This window comes from Lipophrys pholis (genome assembly GCF_963383615.2).
Source record: "Lipophrys pholis genome assembly, chromosome: 18".
Classification (NCBI taxonomy): Eukaryota; Metazoa; Chordata; class Actinopteri; order Blenniiformes; family Blenniidae; genus Lipophrys; species Lipophrys pholis.
In genome coordinates, this window is record NC_137646.1 from 26958009 (window position 1) to 26981303 (window position 23295).

General features: G+C 48.0%; 1 protein-coding gene across 1 annotated transcript; it reads left to right on the forward strand.

Annotated features, from left to right (window-relative positions):
• Positions 1-5129: 5129 nt before the first annotated feature.
• Positions 5130-20104, forward strand: cnga1b (cyclic nucleotide gated channel subunit alpha 1b; the record flags this gene model as incomplete). The annotated part of the gene is made up of 12 exons (XM_080486136.1): positions 5130-5194; positions 7042-7173; positions 8263-8367; positions 10778-10884; positions 10992-11166; positions 11248-11384; positions 14151-14323; positions 14442-14567; positions 15163-15315; positions 18319-18554; positions 19076-19247; positions 19853-20104. 12 exons carry the CDS (start codon positions 5130-5132, stop codon positions 20102-20104), a joined length of 1833 nt encoding a protein of 610 aa, XP_080342262.1.
• Between the last annotated feature and the right edge of the window lie 3191 nt (positions 20105-23295).

The window sequence follows — 23295 nt, forward strand, 5'->3', positions numbered from 1 at the left end:
GCCGCTTCAATGCTCTGGCACCGCTTCACTGTGCTGGAGCCTCCTGCAGCCCTGATCAAAGATATCCAGAGCAGACTGGTGAACTTCTTCTGGGGCGGAGCTCACTGGACCAGAGCTTCAGTCCTGTACCTTCCTCTGTCTGAGGGAGGTCAGGGGCTAATCGACATCCAGAGCCGCCTGAAGACCCTCCGTCTCCTGACCGCACAGCACCACCTGTACCACCCAGAACAGCTATGGGCAGAAACGGCATCTGTACTGTTGGGAAGAGTCGGAAACCTCCACTACAATAAACATCTGTTCCTCCTCGACCTGGCTGAAGTGGATCCATCAAGCACATCAGTCTTCTACCAGTCTGTCCTGAGAGCCTGGAGGACTGTCCTCACTGCCCAGAGAGACTCTTCCCAGGTGTTTGGCAACGTAAAAGAAGAGCCACTGTTCCACAACCCCATGATCCAAGCCAGGCTCCTCCGCTCCCCGACCATACAGAGGACCCTAACATCAGCTGGTCTGACCAAGCTGGGCGACCTGAGGACGGTGGGACAGTGGAAGACTGCAGCCAGGTTGACCCAAGAGACTGGGCTCAAATCACAAAGACTGGTGGAGAAACTGCTGGAGGAGGTGGTGAGAGCTCTACCTGGTTCCTTCAGGGAGGCTCTGGGGAAGGAAACACCAACCGACCAAAGAGCCACAACCTTCGTCTTCCCTCAGCTGTCCATCAGTGCTGCGGTCAGGGAGCAGGAGGTGGACAATGGACTTCTTCTCTCCTTCTCAACACCAAAACTCTCTAAGTTTTCCCAACTGCAGAAGAAGGACCTCTACATAATCACAGTAAAAGTCATAAATTGTGCGTCACTGACTGGTGTCCAGGAGTCCCGGTGGTCTGGGACGTTGGCACCAGGGTCCTCACCCAGAGACAGCTGGAGGTCCCTGTACAAACCCCCCGTAGAGAAACGCACTGCGGATCTCCAGTGGAGGGTGGTACATGGGGCCGTGGCCACAAACAGACATGTGGCACGACTCAATCCCCAAACTGACAGTCGGTGTGTCTTCTGCCAAGCCGAGGACACCGAGGACACCCTGGATCACCTCTGGCTACACTGTCGGAGACTGACCTCCCTCTTTGCTCTGCTGCAGCAGTGGTTGACCCAATTAGGACATGTCTTCCATGGTGGCCTTTTCATATTTGGACCAAAATACTCTGCAGCCCAACGTAGGAACATCTGCCTTGTCAACTTCCTGATAGGACAGGAGACAATGAGCATCTGGTTGTCACGGCGCAACAGAAGCCAAGGTGCAGGGTCTGATGATGCTCTGCAGATGTTCAGAGGTGGTGGCTGCTCCACTCAGGGTGGAGTTCACCTCCACCTCTGCAGATGTTCAGAGGCCTGGTGGCTGCTCCACTCAGGGTGGAGTTCACCTCCACCTCTGCAGATGTTCAGAGGTGGTGGCTGCTCCACCCAGGGTGGAGTTCACCTCCACCTCTGCAGATGTTCAGAGGCCTGGTGGCTGCTCCACCCAGGGTGGAGTTCACCTCCACCCAGGGTGGAGTTCACCTCCACCTCTGCAGATGTTCAGAGGCCTGGTGGCTGCTCCACTCAGGGTGGAGTTCACCTTCCATAAACAAGTATCGGACTTGAAAGAATTTGTTTCTGTTTGGACTGTTGGTGGTGTTCTGTGTGCCATAGAGCATGAAGAACTACTGCTGTATTTCTAGTGTGTGTGTGTGTGTGTGTGTGTGTGTGTGTGTGTGTGTGTGTGTGTGTGTGTGTGTGTGTGTGTGTGTGTGTGTGTGTGTGTGTGTGTGTGTGTTGTAAATAGATTAGTTCTCATCGCCTGTTTATGAGTGTTCTTTTTGTGTAAAAAAAAAAAGTGAAAATAAAGAACTGTTAAAGGTCAAAGGTCTCTGTCTCTCTCTCTCTCTCTCTCTGTCCCTCTTTCTCTCTCCCTCCCTCTCTCTCTCTCTCCCGCCCTCTCCCTCCCTCTCTCTCTCTCTCTCTCTGTCCCTCTTTCTCTCTCCCTCCCTCTCTCTCTCTCTGTCCCTCTCTCTCTGTCTGTCCCTCTTTCTCTCTCCCCCCTCCCTCTCTCTCTCCCGCCCTCTCCCTCCCTCTCTCTCTCTCTCTCTCTGTCCCTCTCTCTCTGTCTGTCCCTCTTTCTCTCTCCCCCTCCCTCTCTCCCTCCCTCTCCCTCTCTCTTTCTCTGTCCCTCTCTCTCTGTCTGTCCCTCTTTCTCTCTCCCCCTCCCTCCCTCTCTCTCTCTCTCTGTCCCTCTCTCTCTGTCTGTCCCTCTTTCTCTCCCCCCTCCCTCTCTCCCTCCCTCTCTCTCTCTCTCTCTCTCTGTCTGTCCCTCTTTCTCTCCCCCCTCCCTCTCTCTCTCCCGCCCTCTCTCTCTTTCTCTGTCCCTCTCTCTGTCTGTCCCTCTTTCTCTCTCCCTCCCTCTCTCTCTTTCTCTGTCCCTCTCTCTCTGTCTGTCCCTCTTTCTCTCTCTGTCACTCCCTCTCTCTCTCCCACACTGTCCAATCACCATGATGCTGACTCAGCAGGACAACCATTAATCTGCTCTCCCTCCCTCTAATCTCATTAATCCTCCCACACTGACTGAAGTCACACTGTTGGAGCTGCTCCCCCCCCCCCCCCCCCCTCTCGCCCCTCTCTCTCTCTCTCTCTCTCTCTCTCTCTCTCTCTCCCTCGGTTTCCATGGTGATCAGTTCCATAGGAAGCTTCTGGTTCTAGACGTGAATCTCAGGTTCTGGATCATCTGACAGGTGAGTTTTGAGAACCATCTGGGACCAGAACTGTTCCATCTCACAGGCTTTGTGAGGACCGAGGTCTTTCTTGAACCTCTAGAATCTACAGAACCTTATAGAGCCTTCAGAACCTCTCAAACCTAGAACAGGTGGGACTTCCTGGTCCTGGACGGCTGCAGTCCTGCATGTTTTCAATGTGTCCTCACACCAAGACCGCTGACATCAGCAGTTACTGGCTCGTTCTCAAGCTCTCTGCAGAACCTCCGGAGAACTCGGGGGTGTTTGAGCAGGGAAACATTGAAAACGTGGGGCTGCAGCCCTCCTTGTTAGTTCAGGTCTCACCCTTGTTCTAGAACCTTATAGAGACTTCAGAACCTTCTAGAACCTCCTATGCCAGGGTGAACAGCCCGAGGCTCCCCAGGCTCATGTGGATCTTTGCTTGTCAGGTTTGGGTTCAGTATCAATAGTTCTAGTGTGAAAGTCTATCTACTGTGAAAAAAGAACCAGGTTCTAGTTCTGGTCCAGGGCCAGATTTAGCACCAGTCCCAGCCTATCGCTGAGCCAGACCGGGTCCTGACACGTCATCAGGTGGGGGGCGGAGTTCTGGCTGGAGCTCACTACCGACTGAGAGAAGTCCTGGATCCTGCTGGTGCTACATTGGTGGAAACACAACCGCTTCTTTGGAGCTGAACTAGTACCCAAACTAGTACCTCAACTAATAACTGAACTAGTACCTGAACTAATACCTGAACTACTACCCAAACTAGTACCTCAACTAATACCTGAACTAGTACCTGAACTAATACCTGAACTACTACCCAAACTAGTACCTCAACTAATAACTGAACTAGTACCTGAACTAATACCTGAACTACTACACAAACTAGTACCTCAACTAATACCTGAACTAATACCTCAACTAATAACTGAACTAGTACCTCAACTAATACCTGAACTACTACCTAAACTAATAACTGAACTAGTACCTCAACTAATACCTGAACTACTACCCAAACTAGTACCTCAACTAATACCTGAACTAATACCTGAACTAATACCTCAACTAATAACTGAACTAGTACCTCAACTAATACCTGAACTACTACCTAAACTAATAACTGAACTAGTACCTCAACTAATACCTGAACTACTACCCAAACTAGTACCTCAACTAATACCTGAACTAGTAACTGAACTAATACCTGAACTAGTAACTGAACTAATACCTGAACTAGTACCTGAACTATTACCCGAACTAGTACCTGAACTAATACCTGAACTAGAACCTGAACTAATACCTGAACTAATACCCGAACTAGTACCTGAACTAATACCTGAACTAGTACCTGAACTAATACCCAAACTAGTACCTGAACTAATACCCAAACTAGTAACTGAACTAATACCTGAACTAGAACCTGAACTAATACCTGAACTAATACCCGAACTAGTACCTCAACTAATACCAGAACTAGTACCTCAACTAATACCTGAACTAGTAACTGAACTAATACCTGAACTAATACCCGAACTAGTAACTGAACTAATACCCAAACTAGTAACTGAACTAATACCTGAACTAGAACCTGAACTAATACCTGAACTAATACCCGAACTAGTACCTCAACTAATACCAGAACTAGTACCTCAACTAATACCTGAACTAGTAACTGAACTAATACCTGAACTAATACCCGAACTAGTAACTGAACTAATACCCAAACTAGTACCTGAACTAATACCTGAACTAGAACCTCAACTAGTACCTGAACTAATACCTGAACTAGAACCTGAACTAATACCCGAACTAGTAACTGAACTAATACCCAAACTAGTACCTGAACTAATACCCAAACTAGTACCTGAACTAATACCTGAACTAGAACCTGAACTAATACCTGAACTAATACCCGAACTAGTACCTCAACTAATACCCAAACTAGTACCTCAACTAATACCTGAACTAGTACCTGAACTAGAACCTCAACTAATACCCGAACTAGTACCTCAACTAATACCCGAACTAGTACCTCAACTAATACCTGAACTAGTAACTGAACTAATACCTGAACTAATACCTCAACTAGTAACTGAACTAGTACCTGAACTAATACCTGAACTAATACCTGAACTAGAACCTGAACTAGTACCTGAACTAATACCTGAACTAGTACCTGAACTAGTACCTGAACTAATACCTGAACTAGTACCTGAACTAATACCTGAACTAGTACCTGAACTAGTACCTGAACTAGTACCTGAACTAATACCTGAACTAGTACCTGAACTAGTACTGTGTCACCACAATCCTGCAGCTTCACTTCATCACACTACACGGTTATTGATTCTGTCTCAGTGTGTGTGTTTCTTATCATACAGCATCTCCATGGCGACCGTTGCTCCTTTAGCTCCTCCCACTATCGTCCTGCAGGAAGTGCAGGAAGAGCGAAGGTGAGGCGAATACACCTGTTTAACTAGTTACTTTAGTTACAGTTACTTTAGTGAGACTAGTACAAACAAGTGGATGGAAGACAGATGATGGATGGATGGAGGATGGATGAAGGATGGAGGATGGATGGAGGATGGATGGAGGATGGATGGAGGATGGATGGAGGATGGATGGAGGATAAAGGATGGATGGAGGATGGATGGAGGATAAAGGATGGATGGAGGATGAAGGATGGTGGATGGATGGAGGATGGATGGATGGTGGATGGAGGATGGATGGAGGATGGATGGATGGATGAAGGATGGAGGATGGATGGAGGATGGAGGATGGTGGATGGATGGAGGATGAAGGATGGTGGATGGATGGAGGATGAAGGATGGTGGATGGATGGAGGATGAAGGATGGAGGATGAAGGATGGTGGATGGATGGATGGAGGATGGATGGAGGATGGATGGATGGAGGATGAAGGATGGTGGATGGATGGAGGATGAAGGATGGTGGATGGATGGATGGAGGATGGATGGAGGATGAAGGATGGTGGATGGATGGATGGAGGATGAAGGATGGTGGATGGATGGATGGAGGATGGATGGAGGATGGATGAAGGATGGAGGATGGATGGAGGATGAAGGATGGTGGATGGATGGATGGAGGATGGATGGAGGATGAAGGATGGTGGATGGATGGATGGAGGATGAAGGATGGTGGATGGATGGATGGAGGATGGATGGAGGATGAAGGATGGTGGATGGATGGAGGATGAAGGATGGTGGATGGATGGATGGAGGATGGATGGAGGATGAAGGATGGTGGATGGATGGATGGAGGATGGATGGAGGATGGATGAAGGATGGAGGATGGATGAAGGATGGAGGATGGATGGAGGATGGAGGATGGAGGATGGATGGAGGATGGAGGATGGAGGATGGAGGATGAAGGATGGTGGATGAACTTGTTTTTTGTGTTTCAGAGTTTCAGCAGGACGTTTGTTCAACGTCAACAACAGTAACAACAACGAGGAGTGAGACGCTCACACACACACACACACACACACACACACACACACACACACACACACACACACACACACACACACACACACACACACACACACACACACACACACACACACACCTCCTGTTGAAATCCTTTTTTAACCATTCATTGTGATGATTTCTATTAGGTGATAATCTAAAGTGTTAATCCGTGATAATCTGAGGTGATAATCCGAATCGATAATCTGTGGTACTATAAAGTGTTAATCCGTGATAATCTGAGGTGATAATCCGTGATAATCTGAGGTGATAATCAGTGATAATCTAAAGTGGTAATCGGTGATAATCTAAAGTGATAATCCAAGGTGATAATCCGTGATAATATGAGGTGATAAGCAATGATAATCTAAAGTGTTAATCCATGATAATCTGAGGTGGAAATCTGAGGTGATAATGTGAGGTGATAATCTAAAGTGATAATCTAAGATGATAATCAGAAGTGATAATCTGAGGTGATAATCTGAGGTGATAATCTGAAGTGATAATCTGAGGTGGAAATCTGAGGTGATAATGTGAGGTGATAATCTAAAGTGATAATCTAAGATGATAATCAAAAGTGATAATCTGAGGTGATAATCTATGATAATCTGAGGCCATCTAACCTTCACATGATGACGTGTTTCTGTGAGGAAACAGGAAGTGGAAGGAAGTGTTTCCTGTCTTTCAGGGAGGAGAAGAAGAAGAAGAAGAAAGAGAAGAAGGGGAGGAAAGAGAAGAAGGAGTGAGTCTCCCTCTCACATTACCTTCACCTGTTCCACACACTCAGATTAACAGCAGGTGATGTGTGTGCCAGGAAGGAGAAGCCTGAGAACAAAGAGAGGAAGGAGAGGAAGCTGAAGGAGAAAGAGGAGAAGGAGAAGAAGGAGAAAGAGGAGAAAGAGAAGAAGGAGAAAGAGGAGAAGGAGAAGAAAGAGAAAGAACAAGTGTAAGACTTTAAAAATGTTTGTGAAACTTTAGAGACGGAAAAGAAAGAACGACACTGATCCACAATGGCTCTCACTCCACCCCCTCTCTCACTCTGTCTCTCACTCTGTCTCTCTCTCTTTTCCTCTCACACCTCTCCCTCCCTCGCCCCATCTCTCTGTCTATCCCTCTCTCTCCCCCTGCCTCTCCTCTCTCCCCCTCTTTCTCCCTGTCTGTCTCTACCTCTCTCTCCCACTACCCCCTCCCTCTCGCTCTCTGTATTTACCTCTCTCTCCCTCTGTCCCTATCGGTCTCTACCTCTCTCCCTGGATGTCTCTACCTCTCTCTACCTCTCTCTCCCTATCGGTCTCTACCTCTCTCCCCCTCTGTCCCTATCGGTCTCTACCTCTCTCCCTGGATGTCTCTACCTCTCTCTACCTCTCTCTCCCTATCGGTCTCTACCTCTCTCCCTGGATCTCTCTACCTCTCTCCCCCTCTGTCCCTATCGGTCTCTACCTCTCTCCCTGGATGTCTCTACCTCTCTCTACCTCTCTCCCCCTCTGTCCCTATCGGTCTCTACCTCTCTCCCCCTCTGTCCCTATCGGTCTCTACCTCTCTCCCTGGATGTCTCTACCTCTCTCTACCTCTCTCCCCCTCTGTCCCTATCGGTCTCTACCTCTCTCCCCCTCTGTCCCTATCGGTCTCTACCTCTCTCCCTGGATGTCTCTACCTCTCTCTACCTCTCTCTCCCTCTCTCTCCCTATCGGTCTCTCCCTCTCTCTACCTCTCTCTCCCTCTCTCTCCCTATCGGTCTCTCCCTCTCTCTACCTCTCTCTCCCTCTCTCTCCCTATCGGTCTCTCCCTCTCTCTCTCCCTCGCTCTACCTCTCTCTCCCTATCGGTCTCTCCCTCTCTCTCCCTCGCTCTACCTCTCTCTCCCTATCGGTCTCTCCCTCTCTCTCTCCCTCGCTCTACCTCTCTCTCCCTATCGGTCTCTCCCTCTCTCTCCCTCGCTCTACCTCTCTCTCCCTATCGGTCTCTCCCTCGCTCTACCTCTCTCTCCCTATCGGTCTCTCCCTCTCTCTCCCTCGCTCTACCTCTCTCTCCCTCAGGTCTCAGGAGATCACAGTCTTTGATCCAGCAGGAAACAGTTATTATCACTGGTTGTTCATCATCACCATTCCTGTGATGTACAACTGGACACTGATCATCGCCAGGTAGGTTCTGCTGCTCCACCCTGACCTGGTTCTGCTGCTCCACTCTGAGCTGGTTCTGCTGCTCCACCTTGACTTGGTTCTGCTGCTCCACCCTGACCTGGTTCTGCTGCTCCACTCTGAGCTGGTTCTGCTGCTCCACCTTGACTTGGTTCTGCTGCTCCACCCTGACCTGGTTCTGCTGCTCCACTCTGAGCTGGTTCTGCTGCTCCACTCTGACCTGGTTCTGCTGCTCCACCCTGACTTGGTTCTGCTTCTCCACCCTGACCTGGTTCTGCTGCTCCACGCAGATCTATGCTGATCTGGTTCTGCTGCTCCACCCTGACCTGGTTTTGCTGCTCCACGCAGATCTATGCTGATCTGGTTCTGCTGCTCCACCCTGACCTGGTTCTGCTGCTCCACGCTGACTTGGTTCTGCTTCTCCACCCTGACCTGGTTCTGCTGCTCCACGCTGATCTACGCTGATCTGGTTCTGCTGCTCCACCCTGACCTGTTTCTGCTGCTCCACGCTGACCTGGTTCTGCTGCTCCACGCTGACCTGGTTCTGCTGCTCCACGCTGACCTGGTTCTGCTGCTCCACCCTGACCTGGTTCTGCTGCTCCACCCAGGTTGTGCTGCGCCAACCTGAGCTGTTATGTTGTTGCTGTGTTGTTGTGTTAACGTTGTGTTGTTGTTGTGTTGTTGTGTTAACGTTGTGTTGTTGTTGTGTTAACGTTGTGTTAACGTTGTGTTGTTGTTGTGTTAACGTTATGTTGTTGTGTTAACATTGTGTTGTGTTAACGTTGTGTTGTTGTTGTGTTAACGTTGTGTTAACTTTGTGTTAACGTTGTGTTAACGTTGTGTTGTTGTTGTTGCGTTAACGTTGTGTTAACGTTGTGTTAACGTTGTGTTGTTGTTGTGTTAACGTTGTGTTGTTGTGTTAACGTTGTGTTAACGTTGTGTTGTTGTGTTAACGTTGTGTTGTTGTTGTTGTGTTAACGTTGTGTTGTTGTGTTAACGTTGTGTTGTTGTGTTAACGTTGTGTTAACGTTGTGTTGTGTTAACGTTGTGTTGTTGTGTTAACGTTGTGTTGTTGTTGTTGTGTTAACGTTGTGTTGTTGTGTTAACGTTGTGTTAATGTTGTTGTTGTGTTAACGTTGTGTTGTTGTTGTGTTAACGTTGTGTTGTTGTTGTTGTGTTAACGTTGTGTTGTTGTGTTAACGTTGTGTTGTTGTGTTAACGTTGTGTTAACGTTGTGTTGTTGTGTTAACGTTGTGTTGTTGTTGTGTTGTTGTTGTGTTGTTGTGTTAACGTTGTGTTGTTGTTGTGTTAACGTTGTGTTAACATTGTGTTGTTGTTGTGTTAACGTTGTGTTGTTGTGTTGTTGTTGTGTTGTTGTGTTGTTGTTGTGTTAACGTTGTGTTGTTGTGTTAACGTTGTGTTGTTGTTGTGTTAATGTTGTGTTGTTGTGTTAACGTTGTGTTGTTGTTGTGTTAACGTTGTGTTGTTGTGTTAACGTTGTGTTGTTGTGTTGTTGTTGTGTTGTTGTTGTGTTGTTGTTGTGTTAACGTTGTGTTGTTGTGTTGTTGTTGTGTTAACGTTATGTTGTTGTGTTAACGTTGTGTTGTTGTTGTGTTAACGTTGTGTTGTTGTGTTGTTGTTGTGTTGTTGTTGTGTTAACGTTGTGTTGTTGTGTTGTTGTTGTGTTAACGTTGTGTTGTTGTGTTGTTGTTGTGTTAACGTTGTGTTGTTGTGTTAACGTTGTGTTGTTGTTGTGTTAACGTTGTGTTGTTGTGTTAACGTTGTGTTAACGTTGTGTTGTTGTGTTAACGTTGTGTTGTTGTTGTGTTAACGTTGTGTTGTTGTGTTAACGTTGTGTTAACGTTGTGTTGTTGTGTTAACGTTGTGTTAACGTTGTGTTAACGTTGTGTTAACGTTGTGTTGTTGTGTTAACGTGTTAACGTTGTGTTGTTGTGTTAACGTTGTGTTAACGTTGTGTTAACGTTGTGTTAACATTGTGTTGTTGTGTTAACGTTGTGTTGTTGTGTTAACGTGTTAACGTTGTGTTGTTGTGTTGTTGTGTTAACGTTGTGTTGTTGTGTTAACGTTGTGTTGTTGTTGTGTTAACGTTGTGTTGTTGTGTTAACGTGTTAACGTTGTGTTGTTGTGTTAACGTTGTGTTAACGTTGTGTTAACGTTGTGTTAACATTGTGTTGTTGTGTTAACGTTGTGTTGTTGTGTTAACGTGTTAACGTTGTGTTGTTGTGTTGTTGTGTTGTTGTGTTAACGTTGTGTTGTTGTGTTGTTGTGTTAACGTGTTAACGTTGTGTTGTTGTGTTAACGTTGTGTTGTTGTGTTAACGTTGTGTTGTTGTTGTGTTAACGTTGTGTTGTTGTTGTGTTGTTGTGTTAACGTTGTGTTGTTGTGTTTTCAGAGCCTGCTTCGAGGAGCTCCAGTCTGATTTCCTGTTTCTTTGGGTCTTTCTGGATTTTCTTTCTGATTCCGTTTATGTTGCTGACATGGTGTTCAGAACCAGGACCGGTACACACACACACACACACACACACACACACACACACACACACACACACACACACACACACACACACACACACACACACACATGGTGACAGGGCCTGTTCCTGCAGGGTACCTGGAGCAGGGGCTGCTGGTGAAGGACAAGGTGAAGTTGAGCTCTCGGTACCTGCAGAGCTTCCAGTTCAAGCTGGACGTGGCCTCCATGGTTCCCACCGACCTGCTGTACCTGCTGCTGGGAACCAAGTTCCCCGAGATCCGCCTCAACAAGCTGCTGCGCTTCAACCGGTGGGTCCACCGCACCGAGCACGCCCACTGCATCGTGACAAACCAATTAATCAATCAGGTGCTGATGGACTGTTTCTGCAGGATGTTGGAGTTCTTCCAGCGCACGGAGACGAGGACAAACTATCCCAACGCCCTCCGCATCTCCAACCTGGTCATGTACATCGTCATCATCATCCACTGGAACGCCTGCCTCTACTACAGCTTCTCCAAGGCCATTGGTTAGTCTGTGTGGTCACCTGACCACCTGGTCACCTGGTCACCTGGTCACCTAGTCACCTGGTCACCTGACCACCTGGTCACCTAGTCACCTGGTCACCTAGTCACCTGGTCACCTGACCACCTGGTCACCTAGTCACCTGGTCACCTAGTCACCTGGTCACCTGACCACCTGGTCACCTAGTCACCTGGTCACCTAGTCACCTGGTCACCTGACCACCTGGTCACCTAGTCACCTGGTCATCTAGTCACCTGGTCACCTGACCACCTGGTCACCTAGTCACCTGGTCACCTGACCACCTGGTCACCTAGTCACCTGGTCACCTAGTCACCTGGTCACCTGACCACCTGGTCACCTAGTCACCTGGTCACCTAGTCACCTGACCACTTGGTCACCTAGTCACCTAGTCACCTGGTCACCTGGTCACCTAGTCACCTGGTCACCTAGTCACCTGGTCACCTGACCACCTGGTCACCTGGTCACCTGACCACTTGGTCACCTAGTCACCTAGTCACCTAGTCACCTGACCACTTGGTCACCTAGTCACCTGGTCACCTGACCACCTGGCCACCTGGTCACCTAGTCACCTGGTCACCTAGTCACCTGACCACTTGGTCACCTAGTCACCTGGTCACCTGGTCACCTGACCACTTGGTCACCTGACCACTTGGTCACCTAGTCACCTGGTCACCTGACCACCTGGTCACCTAGTCACCTGACCATTTGGTCACCTAGTCACCTGGTCACCTGACCAACCACTTGACCACCTGAGGCCTGTACTACGACCCATGATAAATATACCAGGATATCTCTGTTACCTAGATTAACATACCAGGATATCTCTGTTACCTGGATTAACACACCAGGATATCTCTGTTACCTAGATTAACACACCAGGATATCTCTGTTACCTAGATTAACATACCAGGATATCTCTGTTACCTAGATTAACATACCAGGATATCTCTGTTACCTGGATTAACACACCAGGATATCTCTGTTACCTGGATTAACATACCAGGATATCTCTGTTACCTGGATTAACTAAGCCAGGATATCTCTGTTACCTGGATTAACTAACCCAGACATTCTGGATCCTGATCAGCATTAACAGGAAGCAGGTTATCACCTCACTAGTTCAACCAGAGTTTCCCTCCAGGATCAGAGCGTTCACCTGAAAGGGGCGGAGCTTGCAGCGTGTGACCAATCACAGAGGGAGAAACCCTGCAGAGCAGCTGACTCTACCATAGAGGAGCAGTTAATCTCTGAGATTATGAAGAATTCCAACCCATCCAGCAGCTCAAAGCAACACTGCTGCTGCAGCCAGAACCAGAACCTTCCTGACTAGTTAATCCTGACTTGGTGAGATTAGAGCAGATTAATTCATGGGACAATAGAACCGGAGTCACTTCACTTTATTCCAGCAGAACGGTTCCAGGCAGAGCTTCCTCACTGCTCTGCTTTTACTTTACATTTGACCTCCACTGGTTCTGAGGAGGAGGTTCTGAGGAGGAGGTTCTGAGGCGGAGGTTCTGAGGAGGAGGTTCTGAGGAGGAGGTTCTGAGGAGGAGGTTCTGAGGAGGAGGTTCTGAGGAGGAGGTTCCTCCGTGTGAGTGTGGTTCCTGTTGGAATATTAATTCATCACCGTGACGACAGGAGAAGTTCTGCTTCCATTAATTCATGGTTCTGCAGTTCTGTCAGCGTCAGCATTATTATTAAGATCATTATTCCAGATCAACCCTCCTGGAACCAGAACCAGAACCAGAACCTCCTTCAAAGCTCAGAGACCAGGATTTATTGGGTTCTGTCTAAAAGATGGTTCTAGATACGTTCTCCTCTCCTCTCCACTGCAGCTCAGAGCTGAACCTGCCCACCAATCACCATCAGTTAAGAATGGGCGGGGCATTTCCCAGGAGCTCTGATTGGTCAGGAGGCGGAGCTTTACCCTCACTGTGCTCTTATCCAGAACATATCCTGCTCCGGAGCAGGTTAGACATTCAGAGTCAGTTACCATGGTGATTTATCCTGGGAAGAAGTGAACCAGTGTCATAGTACAGAAAACCAGAGTTAATCCTGAAGTTACCTAGATAAGAGAAAACCTGAGTTAATCCTGAAGTTACCTGGATAAGAGAAAACCAGAGTTAATCCTGAAGAGAAAACCAGAGTTAATCCTGAAGAGAAAACCAGAGTTAATCCTGAAGTTACCTGGATAAGAGAAAACCTGAGTTAATCCTGAAGTTACCCGGATAAGAGTAAACCAGAGTTAATCCTGAAGTTACCTAGATAAGAGAAAACCAGAGTTAATCCTGAAGTTACCTGGATAAGAGAAAACCAGAGTTAATCCTGAAGAGAAAACCAGAGTTAATCCTGAAGTTACCTGGATAAGAGAAAACCTGAGTTAATCCTGAAGTTACCTGGATAAGAGAAAACCAGAGTTAATCCTGAAGTTACCTGGATAAGAGAAAACCTGAGTTAATCCTGAAGTTACCCGGATAAGAGTAAACCAGAGTTAATCCTGAAGTTACCTGGATAAGAGAAAACCAGAGTTAATCCTGAAGTTACCTAGATAAGAGAAAACCAGAGTTAATCCTGAAGTTACCTGGATAAGAGAAAACCTGGATAAGAGAAAACCAGAGTTAATCCTGAAGTTACCTGGATAAGAGAAAATCCAGTGTCGTAGTACAGGCCTCCTGTCACCTGACCAACCACTTTACATGACCACATGGTCACATGACCAACCTCCTGACCTAATGCTCCGCCCCCTCAGGTTTCGGAGCGGACCGTTTTGTGTATCCCGACCCGGCGGACCCCGAGTTCGGCCGCCTGGTGAGGAAGTACGCGTACAGCATGTACTGGTCGACGCTGACGCTCACCACCATCGGAGAAACACCGCCCCCTGTGGAGAACTCCGAGTACTTCTTCGTAGTCACAGACTTTCTGGTGGGTTCAGTGTCCATCGTCTACAACCAATGAAAACCCTGGGTTCACACACTGGACCGGACCGGACCGGACCGGTTCTCTTCTCTTGTGTTCTCTTCTGCTCTGCTGTCTGCTTCAGGTGGGAGTGTTGATCTTCGCCACCATCGTGGGAAACGTCGGCTCTATGATCACCAACATGAACGCAGCCAGAGCCGATTTCCAGGCTCGCATCGATGCCATCAAGCAGTACATGAGCTTCAGGAAGGTCAGTCAGTCGGTCAGTCGGTTGGTCAGTCGGTCAGTCGGTCAGTCAGTTATAAAGTCAGTCGGTCAGTCGGTCAGTCGGTTGGTCAGTTATAAAGTCAGTCGGTCAGTCAGTTATAAAGTCAGTCGGTCAGTCGGTTGGTCAGTTGGTCAGTCGGTCAGTCGGTTGGTCAGTCGGTCAGTCGGTCAGTCGGTTGGTCAGTTGGTCAGTCGGTCAGTCGGTTGGTCAGTCAATCAGTCGGTTGGTCAGTTATAAAGTCAGTCGGTCAGTCAGTTATAAAGTCAGTCGGTCAGTCGGTTGGTCAGTTGGTCAGTCGGTCAGTCGGTTGGTCAGTCGGTCAGTCGGTTGGTCAGTTATAAAGTCAGTCGGTCAGTCGGTTGGTCAGTCGGTCAGTCGGTCAGTCGGTTGGTCAGTCGGTCAGTCGGTCAGTCGGTTGGTCAGTTATAAAGTCAGTCGGTCCTAAAGTTGATTGGTTGGTCGATCGGCCGGTCAGTCATAAAGTCAATTGGTCGGTCAGTCATCTAGTTGGTTGGTCGGTAGTCAGTGTGACTGACAGCTATCATAGGTAAACTGAACCCTGGGTCTGATTCTGCAGGTCACCAAAGATTTAGAGAAACGAGTCATCAAGTGGTTCGACTTCCTGTGGACCAATAAGAAGGCAGTGGACGAGCGGGAGGTGCTGAAGTACCTGCCAGACAAACTGAGGGCAGAAATCGCCATCAACGTCCACCTGGACACTCTGAAGAAGGTCAGCAGGGGCGGGGCCTGGACTATGACCCGGGATAAACATAACCTGGACTATGACCCGGGATAAACATAACCTGGACTATGACCAGGGATAAACATAACCTGGACTATGACCCGGGATAAACATGTTCTGGACTATGACCCGGGATAAACATAACCTGGACTATGACCCGGGATAAACATAACCTGGACTATGACCAGGGATAAACATAACCTGGACTACGACTCGGGATAAACATGTTCTGGACTACGACCCGGGATAAACATAACCTGGACTATGACCCGGGATAAACATAACCTGGACTATGACCCGGGATAAACATAACCTGGACTATGACCCGGGATAAACATAACCTGGACTATGACCAGGGATAAACATAACCTGGACTATGACCCGGGATAAACATGTTCTGGACTATGACCCGGGATAAACATAACCTGGACTATGACCCGGGATAAACATAACCTGGACTATGACCAGGGATAAACATAACCTGGACTACGACTCGGGATAAACATGTTCTGGACTACGACCCGGGATAAACATAACCTGGACTATGACCCGGGATAAACATAACCTGGACTATGACCCGGGATAAACATAACCTGGACTATGACCCGGGATAAACATAACCTGGACTACGACCCGGGATAAACATAACCTGGACTATGATCCGGGATAAACATAACCTGGACTATGACCCGGGATAAACATGTTCTGGACTATGACCCGGGATAAACATAACCTGGACTACGACCCGGGATAAACATAACCTGGACTATGACCCGGGATAAACATAACCTGGACTACGACCCGGGATAAACATAACCTGGACTATGACCCGGGATAAACATAACCTGGACTACGACCCGGGATAAACATAACCTGGACTATGACCCGGGATAAACATAACCTGGACAATGACCCGGGATAAACATAACCTGGACTATGACCTGGGATAAACATAACCTGGACTATGACCCGGGATAAACATAACCTGGACTATGACCTGGGATAAACATAACCTGGACTATGACCCGGGATAAACAGGTTCTGGACTATGACCCGGGATAAACATGTTCTGGACTATGACCCGGGATAAACATAACCTGGACTACGACCCGGGATAAACATAACCTGGACTATGACCCGGGATAAACATAACCTGTACTATGACCCGGGATAAACATGTTCTGGACTATGACCCGGGATAAACATGTTCTGGACTATGACCCGGGATAAACATAACCTGGACTACGACCCGGGATAAACATAACCTGGACTATGACCCGGGATAAACATAACCTGGACTACGACCCGGGATAAACATAACCTGGACTATGACCCGGGATAAACATAACCTGGACAATGACCTGGGATAAACATAACCTGGACTATGACCTGGGATAAACATAACCTGGACTATGACCCGGGATAAACATAACCTGGACTATGACCTGGGATAAACATAACCTGGACTATGACCCGGGATAAACAGGTTCTGGACTATGACCTGGGATAAACATAACCTGGACTATGACCCGGGATAAACATGTTCTAAAGTCTGGGACACTTGTTGTTGTCAATGTTGTTGTTGTTGTTGTTGTGTACGTCTTTGATGTTGTTGTGTATGTTGTTGATGTTGTGCAGGTTGTTGATGTTGTTGTGTATGTTGTTGATGTTGTGTATGTCGTTGATGTCGATGTTGTCGTGTAGGTTGTTGATGTTGTGTATGTTGTTGATGTTGTTGTGTAGGTTGTTGATGTTGTTGTGTAGGTTGTTGATGTTGTTGTGTATGTTGTTGATGTTGTTGTGTATGTCGTTGATGTTGTGTAGGTTGTTGATGTTGTTGTGTCGGTTGTTGATGTTGTTGTGTATGTTGTTGATGTTGTGTATGTTGTTGATGTTGTTGTGTATGTCGTTGATGTTGTGTAGGTTGTTGATGTTGTTGTGTCGGTTGTTGATGTTGTTGTGTATGTTGTTGTTGTTGTTGTGTATGTTGTTGATGTTGTTGTGTAGGTTGTTGATGTTGTGTATGTTATTGATGTTGTGTATGTTATTGATGTTGTTGTGTATGTTGTTGATGTTGTTGTGTAGGTTGTTGATGTTATTGTGTATGTTGTTGATGTTATTGTGTATGTTGTTGATGTTGTTGTGTAGGTTGTTGATGTTGTGTATGTTATTGATGTTGTTGTGTAGGTTGTTGATGTTGTTGTGTATGTTATTGATGTTGTTGTGTATGTTGTTGATGTTGTTGTGTATGTTGTTGATGTTGTTGTGTAGGTTGTTGATGTTGTTGTGTAGGTTGTTGATGTTGGTGTGTATGTTATTGATGTTGTGTAGGTTGTTGATGTTGTTGTGTAGGTTGTTGATGTTGTTGTGTCGGTTGTTGATGTTGTTGTGTAGGTTGTTGTGTATGTTGTTGATGTTGTTGTGTATGTTGTTGATGTTGTGTAGGTTGTTGATGTTGTTGTGTAGGTTGTTGATGTTGTTGTGTCGGTTGTTGATGTTGTTGTGTAGGTTGTTGTGTATGTTGTTGATGTTGTTGTGTATGTTGTTGATGTTGTTGTGTATGTTGTTGATGTTGTTGTGTATGTTGTTGATGTTGTTGTGTAGGTTGTTGATGTTGTTGTGTATGTTGTTGATGTTGTTGTGTAGGTTGTTGATGTTGTTGTGTCGGTTGTTGATGTTGTTATGTCGGTTGTTGATGTTGTTGTGTAGGTTGTTGTGTATGTTGTTGATGTTGTTGTGTAGGTTGTTGATGTTGTTGTGTATGTTGTTGATGTTGTTGTGTAGGTTGTTGATGTTGTTGTGTAGGTTGTTGATGTTGTTGTGTATGTTGTTGATGTTGTTGTGTAGGTTGTTGATGTTGTTGTGTAGGTTGTTGATGTTGTTGTGTAGGTTGTTGATGTTGTTGTGTAGGTTGTTGATGTTGTTGTGTAGGTTGTTGATGTTGTTGTGTATGTTGTTGATGTTGTTGTGTATGTTGTTGTTGTGGTGCAGGTGCGTATCTTTGCAGACTGTGAGGCGGGGCTGCTGGTGGAGCTGGTGTTGAAGCTCCAGCCGCAGGTGTACAGTCCAGGTGATTACATCTGCAAGAAGGGCGACATCGGCCGGGAGATGTACATCATCAAGGAGGGGAAGCTCGCCGTGGTGGCCGACGACGGCGTCACGCAGTTCGTGGTTCTGAGTGACGGCAGTTACTTTGGAGAGATCAGCATCCTGGCTATCAAAGGTCCGTCCACTCGGGGGGCAGCGGTGCGCCTGCCGGTAGGGGGGGACCAAGCTCCACCTGTCAGCAGGGGGCGCCGCGCTCCACCTGCCAGCAGGGGGCATTGTGCTCCACCTGCCAGCAGGGGGCGTTGTGCTCCACCTGCCAGTAGGGTGCACCAAGCTCCACCTGTCAGCAGGGGGCGCCGTGCTCCACCTGCCAGCAGGGGGCGTTGTGCCCCACCTGTCAGCAGGGGGTGTTGTGCTCCACCTGCCAGCAGGGGGCGTTGTGCTCCACCTGCTAGTAGGGTGCACCAAGCTCCACCTGCCAGCAGGGGGCGCCGTGCTCCACCTGCCAGCAGGGGGCGTTGTGCTCCACCTGCCAGTAGGGTGCACCAAGCTCCACCTGTCAGCAGGGGGCGCCGTGCTCCACCTGTCAGCAGGGGGCGTTGTGCCCCACCTGTCAGCAGGGGGCGCCGTGCTCCACCTGCCAGCAGGGGGCGTCTTGCCCCACCTGCCTGCTGAAACCGGTCTTTCCTCTGATAGGCAGCAAGGCCGGCAACAGGCGCACGGCCAACATCCGGAGCATTGGATACTCCGACCTCTTCTGCCTTTCCAAAGACGACCTGATGGAGGCGCTCACCGAGTATCCTGATGCTAAAGCCATCCTGGAGGAGAAGGGCCGGCAGATCCTGATGAAGGATGGCCTGCTGGACCTGGAGGTACAACTCACCTGACGAATCACCTGACGACTCACCTGACGACTCACCTGACGACTCACATCATGACTCACATCACGACTCACATCACGACTCACCTGACGACTCACATCACGACTCACATCATGACTCACCTGGCGACTCACATCACGACTCACCTGACGACTCACCTGACGACTCACCTGGCGACTCACATCACGACTCACCTGACGACTCACCTGACGACTCACCTGACGACTCACATCACGACTCACCTGACGACTCACCTGACGACTCACATCATGACTCACATCACGACTCACATCACGACTCACCTGACGACTCACATCACGACTCACATCATGACTCACCTGGCGACTCACATCACGACTCACCTGACGACTCACCTGGCGACTCACATCACGACTCACCTGACGACTCACCTGACGACTCACATCACGACTCACATCATGACTCACCTGACGACTCACCTGACGACTCACCTGACGACTCACATCACGACTCACATCACGACTCACCTGACGACTCACATCATGACTCACATCACGACTCACCTGACGACTCACATCACGACTCACATCACGACTCACCTGGCGACTCACCTGCAGGTGGCTGCTCAGGGCCCAGACCCAAAAGAGATGGAGGAGAAGGTGGAGCGGATGTGCGGCTCGCTGGATGTCCTGCAGACTCGCTACGCCCGCCTGCTGGCCGAACATGAGGCGACGAACAGCAAGCTGAAGCACCGCGTTACCCGCCTGGAGAGAAAGGTGGCGCCGCCGCCCCGTGCCGACCAGCTGGCCGCCACCGTGCCCACCCCCACCCTGGACACACAGACCACCAAAGAAGAAGACAGGAAGTAGTGAGGAGAAGAAGATTACGGGGCACAACCGTGGAGGGAGAGTATGGGGGGGAGTGAACCGGGGGGTGGGGGGGGGGGGGGGGTCACTCTGTGGTGGTGGGGGGGGGGGTTCACTCTGTGTGTGTGGGGGGGGGGGGGGGGTCACTCTGTGTGTGTGTGTGTGTGTGTGGTGGTGGTGGTGGTGGGGGGTCACTCTGTGGTGGGGGGGGGTCACTCTGTGGTGGGGGGGGTCACTCTGTGTGTGTGTGTGTGTGGTGGTGGTGGTGGGGGGGGGTTCACGCTGTGTGTGTGTGTGGGGGGGGGTTCACTCTGTGTGTGTGGGGGGGGGTCACTCTGTGTGTGTGTGTGTGTGGTGGTGGTGGTGGTGGGGGGTTCACTCTGTGTGTGTGGGGGGGGGGGGGGGGGTCACTCTGTGTGTGTGTGGGGGGGGGGGGGGGGGGGTCACTCTGTGGGGGGCAAGAAGCTTCCAGGACTTCCTGCTTGCTGCACTGTAGTAACTAGTAATGGTGGTAACTGGTGACTGTAGCAACTACTATCTGCAGTAACTAGTGACTGTAGTAACTAGTGACTGTAGTAACTAGTGTTTTCAGGAGTAAGGCCCTGGAGGGACACCAAGCCTCCCGACAGCTCAGCCCTCACAGAGCAAAACACAATAAAAAGATTTGATATGAAAAACACTGATCTGCTTTTGTCACGTTTTTACAACCTGGAACGTTTCAATCGGTGTCAGGAGACGATCAGTAACCAGTAATCAGTAACCAGTAATCAGTAACCAGTAACCAGTAATCAGTAACCAGTAATCAGTAACCAGTAATCAGTAATCAGTAACCAGTAATCAGTAATCAGTAATCAGTAATCAGTAACCAGTAATCAGTAACCAGTAATCAGTAACCAGTAATCAGTTGTTAGGTATTAGTGAAGGTTTTCTTATAACCATATATATTATCCTATTTCCGTGGAGAGGTCAATATATTTAGTTTGTTATATATATATATATATATATATATATATATATATATATATATATATATATATATATAAAGTAATATTTTAATAATAATAGTAAATTAATCTCTATATCCCCTTGTTTGTTTTCTTGAGGGATTATCTCAGTATTTATTTATTATTTTTGTAGGATTCGTTAAAGCCCGCCTCTCCGCCTATAAATAGGCGGTGTCTAAAGCGTTCGGGGCTGCCCTCTCTCGATGAATCCCGTACTGACACGCAGCCCGGCGGCTTCTCTACTTCGACCTCTCCCATTCGTACCCGCAGTCAGGCGGCTTCCTTCTCCGGCTCTTCCGCCTTCGTTGTATGTTTGGTGTTAGCACAGATCCTTTCTCCCTGGTGGGATCGGTGGTCCTGTTTTCGTTTTTTGTTTGTCCTGCAACAGTAGGTTGGGGGTTTTGTTTGTTAGATTGGGTGTTGGTACCGGCTCCGACGGCCCTGTACAGGGTTGGCCCGGTACCGCACCTGTTTGTTTGTTTGTTTGTGCCAGCCCACCAGGTACTTGTTCTTTTGGATATTTTTGGTAGTTTAGGACACGGGGTGGTTTTGGGTTTTGGCGGGGTCTAGTTTGTACATAACCCGCTTGTTTTTCAGGTTCAACGTTTTTTTTAATTAAAAACCCACGAGTGAATTAAAAGAAAATGAAATAAAAATTGTAAAAATCCAACTGTCTCCCAGTGTCCTTCCAGATATGTTCCGTCCTTCCTCGGGGTGTAACATCAGTAACCAGTAATCAGTAACCAGTAACCAGTAATCAGTAACCAGTAATCAGTAATCAGTAACCAGTAACCAGTAATCAGTAACCAGTAACCAGTAACCAGTAATCAGTAACCAGTAATCAGTCATCAGTAACCAGTAATCAGTAACCAGTAACCAGTAATCAGTAACCAGTAATCAGTAACCAGTAACCAGTAATCAGTAACCAGTAATCAGTAATCAGTAACCAGTAACCAGTAATCAGTAACCAGTAACCAGTAACCAGTAATCAGTCATCAGTAACCAGTAACCAGTAATCAGTAATCAGTAACCAGTAATCAGTAATCAGTAACCAGTAATCAGTAACCAGTAATCAGTAACCAGTAATCAGTAACCAGTAATCAGTAATCAGTAACCAGTAACCAGTAACCAATCCATCATCATCAACTAACAAGTTTTACCAAGAATAAAAGAAAGTCCAGTTGAAGGAATGAATTTCCCCCGACACTGATCAGTAAGGCCTCGCTTCCATGGTTGAGTACGGTACGCTCCAGTATGGCATGGTACGGCACAGTATGGCACAGTACAGGAAGGTAAGTTATGGCCCTGTTCGGTACGACCCGGTATGGCATTATACGGCTTGGCTTGGCACAGCATGGTAAGGTAAGGTATGGAACGGCACGGGATAGTATGGTATGGCACAACATGGTATGGTATGACACACATCATGGTAAGGGAAGGCACAGTACGGTACGGTATGGTAGGAAACAGCACGGTATGGCATGGTACGATATGGTTCGGTACAGCCTGGTATGGTATGGTATGGCACGGCACGGCACGGTACGATATGGTACAGCCCAGCACAGTAAGGTACGGTACGGTATATTCGGTATGTTACAGAATGGTATGGTATAGTATGGTACAGTACGGCACGGCATGGTAAGGTATGCTATGATATGGTATGGTACAGTACGGTATGGTACAGTATGGTAATGCAAAGCGTATCAAGGCCAACTCTGTTGCACGGCTCCACCACAGTCAGAACGTGAAAATCAGGCGGGGTGTGAACACTGTAATGACGCAGTGTGTGACGTCATCGCGTGACAGGGAACGAGGACCAGTGGAAACACAAAAAGCCGCCTGGTGCCGCACTGCAAAGGGGAAACTGGAACACTTTGTAATTAGTACAAAGTATTCCAGCATGAAAGCTCATTTTAATGAGTTCTGGTTATTGTCGGACTAAAGTTTAGTCACGGTTTAGTCACGAAACCTTCCTCAATATAAACAAATGCACTAGTGCGCGTGGGGGACCTATCCAAGATGGCGGCCGTGTGATACGTCCGCGACAGGAGAGTCAGTAAATGAAGGGTCGACGTGTGTGACCCTGCTGTGACCAGCCTGCGTACAGTGTGTTCTGGGACTTGTAGTCTTCCTCACAAAGCTGCATGTTTGTGTCTTTGCGGCGGGGACTTCATCTCCCAGCATGCACCG